The following is an 11882-nucleotide window of genomic DNA, read 5'->3' as shown; positions in this document are numbered from 1 at the left end:
AAAAAAAAAAAAAAAGACAGAGAGAGAAAATAATACTATTTTATGCCACTATATTTCACAAATAAGATAAAATTTAAAAATTCATTGAAAACTATAATTTATCATAACTGACATAAGGTAAAATAAAATATTAAATTGTACACACACACATTTATTTACTTAGAGATAATTTTAGACCTAAAAGTTGCAAAATTAGTGCTTATATCTTTTATCCAGGTTTTCCTTTTACTTAGCATTTACTCAAAATTTCAGTTTGATCTTGGGCAACCTACTGAAGCAGTCTAAGCCTCAGTTTCAGAATCTGTAAAATGGGATTAATAACATGACCCATTTCACTGGGTTGTTATGAGAACAAATGAGAGCAATGGTGACCGGTTTACAGTAGGTGCTCAAGACATGTTTGTTCCCTTCTTATGTTGTCCCTGTATGAAGGACCATCAGTATAAGCAATGTCCCTTTAACTGAGCATTTACTTTATGCTAAGCATTGTGTTAGGCACTTTATTATCTTGAAATATCATAATCTCTTTGATAAGTACTTGTATTCCCATGTATAAATCAGGAAACTGAGACCTGTAAAGATTAAGAGAGTTACAAGTTCACACTGGCAGCAAGAAGGGGGTAAGATTTGGCCCAGGCATGTCTGACTGCAAGGGCTGTGTGTGCCTGACTGCATCCACCACTCTGCTGCTTCCAAAGGCATGTGGAATGGCATTCGTGGATGTTCAACGTTTTGCTCCTTTTGGCAGATGTTAACTGGCATTTGGTTGTTAATCAAAGCACAATGAAATCTGCTTTTCTACAGGCTCTCATCTTGTAAAATTGGAAACGGTTTTCTGGGGGGGACAGTTTCAACTAGCAGGCCTGACATTATACATAAGTAGATAGTCTCTTCAGCGTTCGGCACGGGACTGCACAGTTCTGTTAGCTAAAGCTCTAGATGTAATGTGATAATGTAGTGGCTGGCACAGGGCCATGCCCAGAGTTGGCACTCGACAGATATTTTTGTAATGAATGAATTGGATGACGTCACTGCACTCCTGCTAGACCATTCTCCCTACACTGTTTCTACCCTGTTGCCCTGTCAGGCTAACATGCTGGGCTTTGTTCCTGGGACCTCCGTAGATGCTTCATAGGGGTTGATGACATTTAGAACTATAGACAGATGTGAGATACAGGATGAAAAGGGAGAAAAGCAGCTGCAAATGAGCTGACAGTAAGACTCAGCCATAGTTGAATCAGTAAGTCCACGGACCCTCCTATGTGTGCAACATAGGAGGGCACAATGGAGGACCCAGAGGAGGTCCCAGGATAGCTCTGGAATGATATTTCAGACTGGATCCCCCTTCTGCTGGAGTATGTTGTTGTTGTTGTTTGTTTTGAGATAGTCTCACTCTGTTGCCCAGGCCGTAGTGCAGTGGCGTGATCTCGGCTCATTGCAACCTCCACCTCCTGGGTTCAAGTGCCTCTGCTTCCCAGGTAGCTGGGATTACAGGTGCCTGCTACCACACTTGGCTAATTTTTGTACTTTTAGTAGAGACAGAGTTTCACCATCTTGGCTAGGCTGGTCTCAAACTCCTGACCTCAAGTGATCCACCTGCCTCGACCACCCAAAGTGCTGGGGCGTGAGCCACTGCACCTGGCCCCTGTTGGGGTCTTAAACACAGATTTCTACAACAAATCTTCCCATTTTGTGTTGCATGTCCATGTTACACAGACAACATGAGTGTATCAAAGCATGGATCCCAGGAGATGGCAACTGATCCTGCCTGCCAAAAGACTTTCAAAATACTTTCTGTAGACATGTCAACCCCCGCGAAACCAATCCCCCGACACTCAAGAATATCCTCTTGAAAACTAAATAGAGGGGAAATAGAGGAATAAAATACCTGTTAGGCCCCTTGTATTAAGTTAAAGGTGAGGTTTAGGGGTCTTGAAGGTAGAGCACCCCGCTTATTTTCATGGGCTGTCTGCTTACAGACAGCCTTGGTAGGTTCTGGGCTTGATAGGATCTGCCTTGATTACTGCAGATCCAGGGCAGCTGAGGACAGAGACAGAGAAAGGCCAGTGCTGCTGGGGCAGTCAGATCTTAGAAGGTCATTCAGACCAGACGCCAGAACACTAGAGGGAAGGCAGCCGTAGGGCAAAGGTAACAAATAGAAATTATTACATAGGAAAAAAATCCTGTTGAAACTAAGAAATACTTGAAAAGCAAAAACTCAAGAAAACAAAAAACAAGAAAGAAAAAAAAAACCAGAACCCTCCCCCCCATTTCTGTAAATAAAATTCTTGAAATCTTGTGATCATATATCTAATATAAGTAACAGTATCCCCAAAGTGAAAGGTGGGATCAAGTCAAAGGTAGCCTGTCCTAGAAACAGCACCAGTCTGGGAGGAGGGATCTTGAGACCAGAGTTTGCATACTTTGGGTCAGTCAGTCAACCATGCCTCACTTCAGCTTCTTCATCTGTGAAATCAAGAATCTCTTCCAGCTTTATGACTCCATAGAAAGGGCAAGAGAAGAGAAAAGAAGGCTTGCTTGCATCTGCCCAATGTCTGATTCCCAGCTCACAGCCAGAACAAAGCTGAGAGCCAGGACAGCTGGCCCTCCAAAGAAGGCTGCCATGTAAACACCACAAAGTGTGATAGGACACAAAATATTAATAAATGCAGCTACACTGACCAGGAGGAAACTTTTCAAGAATAGAGCAGAGGACAGAGAGACAGAGAGGAGCAGGGCACTGGCTTTTGGTTATAGACAGCAAACATACGAGAGAGCGAGGCAGAAAACCACAATCTCCATAAATTGCCCTGAATTGGGGCCATGCTGTCCTGTCCTCTCCACCTGGACAGGGAGAAGCAGGGCTCTGACCATGTCTTTCTTCAGGATGTTCAACCAGGAATGCAAAATAAGATTACATGGATCCTTTGCTGTTCATGGTGGCTCACACCTGTAATCCCAGCACTTTGAGAGGCTGAGGGTGGTGGATCATTTGAGGTCAGGAGTTCAAGACCAGCCTTACCAACATAGTGAAACCCATCTCTGCTAAAAACATAAAAAATTTCACTGGGCGTTGTGGCAGTTGCCTCTAGTCCCAGCTACTCAGGAGGCTGAGGCAGGAGAATCACTTGAACCAGGGAGGCAAGGTTGCAGTGAGCAGAGATCAGGCCACTGCACTCCAGCCTGGGCAACAGAGCAAGGCTCCAACTCAAAGAAAAAAAAAAAAAAGATTACATGGGTCCTGTTCCTCCTCCTTTGCACAGGAAGGTTGGGGGAGCAGCACTGTAGGATTTCCTGGGCAACGAATGCCCAGGAGGCCAGCCTGAACCATGACCCCTGCTTTCTGGGGCACTGGCTAGGTTCTGAGTGTTGGTGTCTCCCTTAAATTTATACGCTGCAAAACTCATTCCCAAGATAATAGCATTAGGAGGTGGGTCCTTTGAGAGGTGACTAGATCATGAGTGCAGAGCCCTCACAAATGGGATTAGTGCCCTCAGAAAAGAGGCCCCAGAGAGCTTCCTTGCCCCTGTGAGGACACGGAAACCAGAACTCAGTTCCTCACCAAACACCTATTCTGTTGGCACCTTGATCTTGGATCTCCCAGCCTCCAGAGCTGTGAGAAATACGAGTCTGTTGTTTATACGCCACCCAATTCATGGTATTTTGTTACAGCAGTTTGAAGGCACTAAGCCAGGACTCCAACTTTCCTTTCTGGCCTCCCCTGGAAAACAGTTCCTGCTCTGCGGTGGCAGCCTCCTGGGCTCTCCATTCCTTGAGCTCTGAGAGGGCTCAGCAAAGTAAAATGTGGAAAAGGAAAAAGCTATCTGAGGCTTGACCAGACTTGTGTGTCCCGGGACATCCGCAGTGGCTGCTTTCAGAAAACCTTCCAGGAAGAACGTCAATCATGCCTTCCAGGAGCTCAGGTCAGAGGCATCTGTTGTACCACAGCCCTGATGGCAGGGGACTTCAGACTGCTCATGCCGGCCAGCGCTTCCTGACTTGACTTTAGCAAGGCATGCAATGTTCTAGAACACAGTCTCCTCTTTAAACTGAGTTTCTCCTTCCCTTGAGCAGAAGGACGGAATCAGGAGAAGGGCTGTAGATCACTGTGTCACTGTGTATCTACTCACTGTGCGTGCGTGTTCTCGCACCCCAATTGCATTATTGAAAGGGACACTAGTTTATTCGGATGGAGAACTCAGTCCACTCCATGTCAAGCTTATGAAGTCTTTCGCCTGGTCCCCTTCTAGGAATGTCCTGGGGGAGGGTGTCGCTTGGGCTCTGAGGCAGGACAGAGCTGGGTTTGGGTTTCTGTTCTGCCACCTGTCCTTGGTGACTGAGCCTCAGTCTCCTCGGTTGGGAAACGGGACAATCAGGAATGAACCTACCCAGGGTGGGATTCCAGTCATCCGCACATGTGCGGAGCACTCGCCGCCCATCCCTGCCAGGCAATGAGGATGCCCGCGCTCGTCCTCGGTGTCGTGCCCGGCCTCCTTGGGGAGCCGCGCTGGTTGGGCGTGCTCCCAGGCGCATTCCTGGCCGGGCAGCCCCTCCTCCCTCGGCCTTAGCCAAGAGGCTGGCGCCTCCCCGCCTCGCCCGGACTGTCTCGTGCGGGCAGCTGCGGACTCTCGTGGCCGCGCTGCTCCAGGGTCCGTGCACCGCGCACCTGGACCCGAGCAAGGGCCGGGCCGGCGGTGCTCGGGAGCCTCCCGCCTCCCTGCCTCCCTCCCTGCCCGAGCCGCCCTCGGGCCGCGCGGCGCCCCGCACCCTGCAGGGGCGTCTGCCGCACCGCTGGGACAAACTCGGCAGGGGAGGCAGACAAAGTTATTTCCCCCTCCCAAGCAGCAAGATTCCGATTGGCAAGATGGTGCCCAGGTCTCCGCGCGCGCTTTTCCTTCTGCTGCTGCTCCTCGCCTGCCCCGAGCCGCGGGCTTCCCAGGTCAGTGTCCCCCCCGCCTCTCTCCCCTGTCCCGCGCGCAGGGGAGGCAGCGCCAAGGCCAGGGGACCGAGGCTTGCCACTTTCCACTCGGATGCCTGGGTCGGGAGCTTGGAGAGATGCCTGGGCTGGGGCTCACTTTTCGGAGAGAGGTGCAGGGTCCCCCGTCTGTCATCTCAGAGGCATCCCGGGCCGGGCGCCGGAGAGGATCCGGGCTGGGCTGGCCGAGCAGTTGGTGCAAACGCGTCGGTCCATCCGGGGAGAGGGCTCCGCGTGAGAACCGCCGGGAGGAGGAAGATTTCTCCGGGATTTAAGACTTTGGTCTTTCCTGGGTCTCCATGAGAGCTCCGGGTCACTCGATTAGCTTAGAGAATGTCCCCGCCCTCCAAACTCCGACATTTAAATTTCCAACCGAAATATTAGAGCACTCACAGGACTTTCTTGGCAGTTCGTGGCATTTCCCAGGCAGAGGTGGCCGGGAGGTTTCTGAAGCAGGGATGTGGGACTGCATTTTCTTTCACACATACACAGGCAGCTTGCTGTTAAATTTTTCTCTTCTTGTCATTGGCATTTGTTCGAATCCCACCGGATTTATTTATTTAATACTTGACCAGATTCACTTTTATAGCAACTGATTTTTTAAAATTAAGGTAAGAACTTGAATTGCCGAGTCCAAGGCCCGCATCCAGCAGAGTAACCCTGGCAGCCAGGGACTGCCTACCTGTGTGAGGGGCCCAGCTGGACTGCCAACCCGCTACCCCCACAATGCCAACAGAACACGCTTCCTGAGTACCTCGTGCATCGCAGGCTCCCTGTGGGGTATCTTCCAGGCACTTCATTCCCGGAGCAACTCTGTGAGGTGGGGACTGTTATCCCCATTCTGCAGATGATGAAACTGAGGCCCAGGGAAGGTGGGACTTATTCAAGGTCACACAACCAGGCATGAGTGGAGTAAACCCAGTCTCTCTTGTTGGGCTCCAGGATTTCTTCCTTCCCTGCAGATACTTGTCCATACCCCCCGGCAGGAGACTGACTTCCTGGGCCGGGCAGGCATGCCCATGGCCAGCTGGAAGCCCCTGGGGTGCAGAAGGGATTCCAGGCAGGCAGAATTTGGCTCAGGCCAGACGTGGCGATGTTAGTGCAGACGTGGTGAGGGGCCACCACAGTGACCAGGCAGCAGAGGCCCAGTGTGAGGCCATGCTGAACCCACCCAACAGAGCAAAGGGTCTCCCACCAACTTTGCAGGTTACAGAACAAAATAAAACCCCACCTCAGACTTAGAGCCCAATGCCAGAAGCATAGATGGGTCCATCTCTAAGCCTGCTCCCCAGCCCAGGCTCCAAGGAGGCAGAGTGGACAGGATGTGTGATAGATGTTTGGGAGCCAGGCCCTGCCATCGTGTCATCTTTGCTGCTCAGGGAATGAGGCAAACACCTGTCTCTCAAGGTTACCCAGAAACCAGGTGAGACCGAAATAGTTGTGACATGTTTGCAGCTACTGCAGAGGCAAAGTGAACTCACTCAGACTCTACCTGGAACTTCTGGGTTCAATCTCTGTCCTGCCACACCCAGGCCTTCTCAAGTTTCTTATCCTCTAAACCTTACCGACTTTACCTGCAAAACACCTGTCTCAGGCGCTTTCTGCGGGGAGAGGGAACAAAAAAGATTGCCCATAGATGTTAATTTAAAAATTCTAGTGAAACTCTCTTTCACCCACAGTCCTATGTGACCGGGGGTCTCCCCTTCTCCACCCTCGACCCTGTCCAGGCCAGCTTAAAGGGTGAATTATAAAGAAGGCCCCAAGGCCTGGTTTATGCTGGAACAAGCGTTACCTGACTCCTTTAGGTCAGGTGACTGTGTGACCTGACTCCTACCAAACCTCTTTCTACTCTAAACAAGTCCCCTTTCTGTCCCTGTCTTTTCTCTGTTTCCTTCCTTCCTTCCTTCCTTCCTTCCTTCCTTCCTTCCTTCCTTCCTTCCTTCCCTCCCTTCCCTTCCCTTCCCTTCTCTTCCTTCCCTCCCTTCTTCCCTTCCTCCCTCCCTCCCTCCCTCTCTCCCTCCCTCTCTCCCTGCCTCCCTTCCTTCCTTCTTTCTTTCTTCTTTTTTTGAGGCTGAGTTTCGTTCTTGTCTTCCAGGCTGGAGTGCAATGGCGCTATCTCAGCTCACCACAACCTCCACCTCCTGGGTTCAAGCTATTCTCCTGCCTCAGCCTCCAGAGTAGCTGGGATTACAGGCATGCACTAGCATGCCTGGCTAATTTTGTATTTTTAGTCGAGATGGGCTTTCTCTGTGTTGGTCAGGCTGGTCTGGAACTCCCGACCTCAAGGTGATCTGCTCGCCTCGGCCTCCCAAAGTGCTGGGATTAGGCCAGTTCCGTGGAGTGAGCCACCATGCCAGGCCAGTTCCTGTATTTTCTATGTGGGTCCCCTGAGGGGCTCTGGCATAGGACTGATCATCATTTGTAATGATATATTTTGGTAGGTTTCAGGTTTATTGTCTGTATTCCCACTATAGGGCTCCAGGGGCAGTGAACCACCTGGCCTAAAAGTAGCGCGAGGCCCAGGACTCCTGAACCAAGCAGCAAGAGCTGTTGGCTGGTGGAGACTCAGCAAGTTTGGAGAATGAACTGTGCCCACAGGATCATTTCCTGCCATGGAGTAGATGAGATGGGTCAGGCGGGAGGCATGAGGATGGGCTTCCTTGGCCAAGGCCCAGGGATGCACCAACTCCAAGGAGCTCTAGATGGAGGCTGTGGTGCTCCTCCAGGGGGCAGGCCACAGCCCTGTCTGGGGTTCCTGTTTACCAGGAAATGTGCTTGTTTTGTGTATTAGGTGACAGCTCAAGGGTAATATGATGGGTGTGTGTGTGTGTGTGTCAGTGGATGTATGTGTGTCTGTGTGTAGTTGTGTGTACGCACCTTTTTGTGTTGGTACCTGTAGTTGTGTGTGCATGTGTCCGTGTGAATGAGTGACTGTATGTGTGATGGTGGGTGTATGTGTGTGTGCATATCTGTGCTGTGTGTGTTGTTGGGTATGCACATGTCTTTGTGTGTTGGTGCCTGTAATTGTGTGTGTCTGTGTGATTGTGTGTGTGTTACAAGGGAGGGAAGGCTGTGTGCTGCAGGGTCCAGAGCAGCACTTCTGGGGGGATGGAGTCTCGTCTCTCTCCTGCTGGCCTCCATGGCTATCCACTGTGTCCCTCTTGTCAGCACATCGGTCCCAAGTCACTTTGCAGGTTTCTGTCACTGGCTGATGAAGAGCAGGTCGTCACAGGGAAGGAAGGGAGGCTGAGAAGTATGGGGTATGCACAGAGCGGGAGCCCTTTCTCGACACTGTGCCTGCCCTGTGGCTTTCCCACTGGAAGAGAAACACCTTGCTGGGGAGACCAGAGCAAACATCTAACAATCCTCTTGCACCTCACCTTCAGCCCTCAGTAGCTCTGGGTGGGCAGGGGTGCATGGTCCCAGCTGCCTCCTCACCTGTGTGGGGAGCTGCTACCGTGTTTCAGCAGGCTTCCCTCCCCCACCCTCTCCCTGTGATCAGAGGTCACCGGGCTCCAAATTCCACCGTGAGAGGTTCATTCTTTTAGTTGCCTCCTCCTATCTGATAAATTGCTTTTTATAATTAAATAAAAATAAATGTTGTTCATGTATAATTTCATGATTTTAACCATGGAACTATATCCTATGCATGGCAACCACCACCACAATCAGGATACAGAACAGATCCGCCGCCCCCAAAGCTACACCACGCTGCTCTCTGAAGTTGCACCCTCTACCCATCCCAGCCCTAGCAGCACTGGTCTATTCTTTATCACTACAACTCTCTCTTCTCCAGCATGCCATACGATTTTTTATTTTATTTTGTTTTAGCAACAGGGTTTTGCCATGTTGTCTAGGCTGGTCTCAAACTCCTGGACTCAAAACAATCCTCCCACCTCAGCCTCATAAAGTGCTGAGATTATAGATGTGAGCCACCGCACCTGGCCTCCACAATGTCATATAAATGAAAAAGAGTACATGGCCTTTTGAGTTTAGTTTCTTTACTCCCATTTGCCCCGAGAATACCAGCCAGCAGTGCTTGTGGCTTCAGCGTTTACCCCAAGATAACTTTGGAAACAACAGACATCATTCTATTTATAGCATTCTGTTCTTAGTAGTGGCATTTCCATTTATAAAATATAATTCTTGATCGCTGAAAATGTCCAATCCTAGAAAACATAGCATTCCTACGCGTGATATTAACATTGCTCTGGAGCAGTTGTTGGCCAAAGATTCAATTGATGCATCCGGTTTTTCCAAAATAGATGATTCTGATGATTCAGACAATTCTGGTGCTAGTTCTTCTTAGAAATAACTACAAGAACAGTTTTCATAGTTTATTTTTGCATTGACAATCAGTCAGATTTGCTTCAACCTCAAAGAGCATGTTCCTATAAAATTAAATGAGCGATGGCAGCATGCTGCACTTTTTTTTTCTAAATGGGAAAAGGGTTAACTTCGTGTAATGCATCTAAGACTCACCCAAGCCATAGGCTCCTTTTTATTGCTAAGTGGTGCTCCATGGTGTGGGTATATTACTGATTATCAGTTCACCCACTGAACAATACCCACCCGTGGTGTCATTGCAGTTTGGGGCAATTGCGAATAAAGCTGGTATAAACATTCACATACACTTTTCATGTGAATGTATTTTCATTTCTTATGTAAGTACCTGGGAGTGGGATTGCTAGGTCATAGGGCAAATGTGTGTCTAACTTTGTAAGAAACTGCCCACCTATGTTCCATATTAGTTTTACCACTTTACATCTATGAAAGACCTCACTACACTGCATCCTTACCAGCACTTAAAGTTCTCGGGTTGGTTAGCCTTTCTCCAAGTCATTCCAGCAAGTACGTAGTGGTATCTCATTGTGGTTTTAATTTCCTTCTGTAATGACTAATGACATTGGACATCTCTTCATGTGCTTATTTGCCAAATAGTCTATTGGGCAAAACATCTGTTCAAGCCTTCTGCCCATTTAAAAAAAAATGGACTGTTTCTTTTCTTTCTTTCTTTTTATTTTTTGAGACGAGGTCTTGCTGTGTTGCCCAGGCCAGACGTGGAACTCCTGGGCTCAAGTGATCCTCCTGCCTCAGCCTCTGGAGTATCTGAGATTACAGGCAAATCCTGATTGCTTTTAATAAATTTTGAGCACTCTTTATATTTTCTAAATAGAAATCCTTTTTTAGATATGTGAGTTATAAATGTTTTCTCTCATTTTGTAGCTTGTCTTAACAATGTCTTTTGCAGAGCAAAAATTTTAAATGTCAATGAAGTGTAGTTTATCAATTTTTTATTTTAATGGATTGTGTTTTGGGTGTCAAGTCTAAGAACTCTTGGCCTAACCTCAGGTCGTGAAAATTTTCTTCTAAAATTTTTATAGTTTTGCATTTTTATTATGACCCATGTTGAGTTACTTTTAAAAAATAAGGGTTGGGCACGATGCCTTACACCTGTAATGCCAGCACTTTGGGAGGCTGAGGCAGGCGAATCACCTGAGGTCAGGAGTTTGAGACCAGCCTGAGCAACATGGAGAAACCCCAACTCTACTAAAAAAAAAATACAAAATTAGCCAGGTATGGTGATGCATGACTGTAATCCCAGCTACTTAGGAGGCTGAGGCAGAGAATGGCTTGAACCCTGGAGGTGGAGGTTGTGGTGAGCCGAGATGGCGCCACTGCACTCTAGCCTGGGCAACAAGAGCAAAACTTCATCTCAAAAAAATAAGGTGTGAAATTTATGTTGAGGGCTACTTTTTCATGTGACTATCCAATTATTCCAACACCATTTGTTGTTGAAAGACTGCTGATTTGCCATTGGCTTGTCTTAGCAACTTTGTCAAAAATCAGTTAATCATACACTTATGGGAAAATTTCTGCCAATAACATACTTACCTTGATTACTATAGTTTTACAGTAAGTTCTAAAATTGAGTAAAGTGAGTCCTCCAACTGTATTCTTTTTTTTCAAGATTCCTTTGGCTATTCTAATTTCTTTGCCTTTCCGTTAAAATTTCAGAATCAATTGTCTTTATCTACAAGAAATTCTACTGGCCAGGCATGGTGGCTCATGCCTGTAATCCCAGCACTTTGGGAGGGCAAGGTGGGTGGATCACCTAAGGGAGTCTGAGACCAGCCTGGCAAACATGATGAAACCCCAGTCTCTACTAAAAATACAAAATTAACCAGGTATGGTGGCACATGCCTGTAATCACAGCTACTTACTAGGCTAAGGCAGGAGAACTGCTTGAACCCGGGAGGCAGAGGTCACAGTGAGCTATGAGCTGAGATGCACGATGGCACTCCAGCCTAGGCAACAAAAGCGAAACTCCATCTTAAAAAAAAAAAATATATATATATATATATATATACACACACACATATATATACTGGAGTTTTTATTGGGATTGCATTAAATCTATAGATCAATTAGAGGAGAATTGGCATCTTAAATGTACTGAGTCTTCCAATCTGTGAACACAATGTACCTTGCTACTTACTTAGATATTCTTTTATTACTTTCATCAGTATATATGTATTTTTTAGTTTTCAACACAAACATGCTTTGTTAGACTTATACCTAATTATTTCATTTTTGAAGCTACTTTAAATATTGTGTGTGTGTGTGAGAAGGAGTCTCACTCTGTCACCCAGGCTGTAGTGCAGCATCACCATCTTGGCTCACTGAGACCTCCGCCTCCTGTGTTCAAGCAGTTCTCCTGCCTCAGCTTCCTGAGTAGCTGGGATTACAGGCGCATGCCACTATGCCTGGCTAATTTTTGTATTTTTAGTAGAAACGGAGTTTCACCATGTTGGTCAGGCTGACCTCGTGATCCACCCACCTCGGCCTTCCAAAGTGTTGGAATTACAGGCGTGAGCCACTGCGCCAAGCCTATTATAAATAATTT

General features: G+C 47.7%; 1 protein-coding gene across 1 annotated transcript in view; it reads left to right on the top strand.

Moving 5' to 3' along the window:
- Positions 1 to 4585: 4585 nt before the first annotated feature.
- The window catches only part of FBLN7 (fibulin 7), a 49520-nt gene continuing 42223 nt past the window's right edge, over positions 4586 to 11882 (top strand). The window contains exon 1 of the mRNA XM_017549821.2: positions 4586 to 4939. Coding sequence (XP_017405310.1) covers positions 4865 to 4939 — 75 coding nt within the window. The 5' untranslated portion in view covers positions 4586 to 4864. The remainder of the gene's footprint in view (positions 4940 to 11882) is intronic.

This window comes from Cebus imitator, unplaced genomic scaffold (genome assembly GCF_001604975.1).
Source record: "Cebus imitator isolate Cc_AM_T3 unplaced genomic scaffold, Cebus_imitator-1.0 Scaffold222, whole genome shotgun sequence".
NCBI lineage: Eukaryota > Metazoa > Chordata > Mammalia > Primates > Cebidae > Cebus > Cebus imitator.
This window is presented reverse-complemented; position numbering and strand designations above follow the sequence as displayed.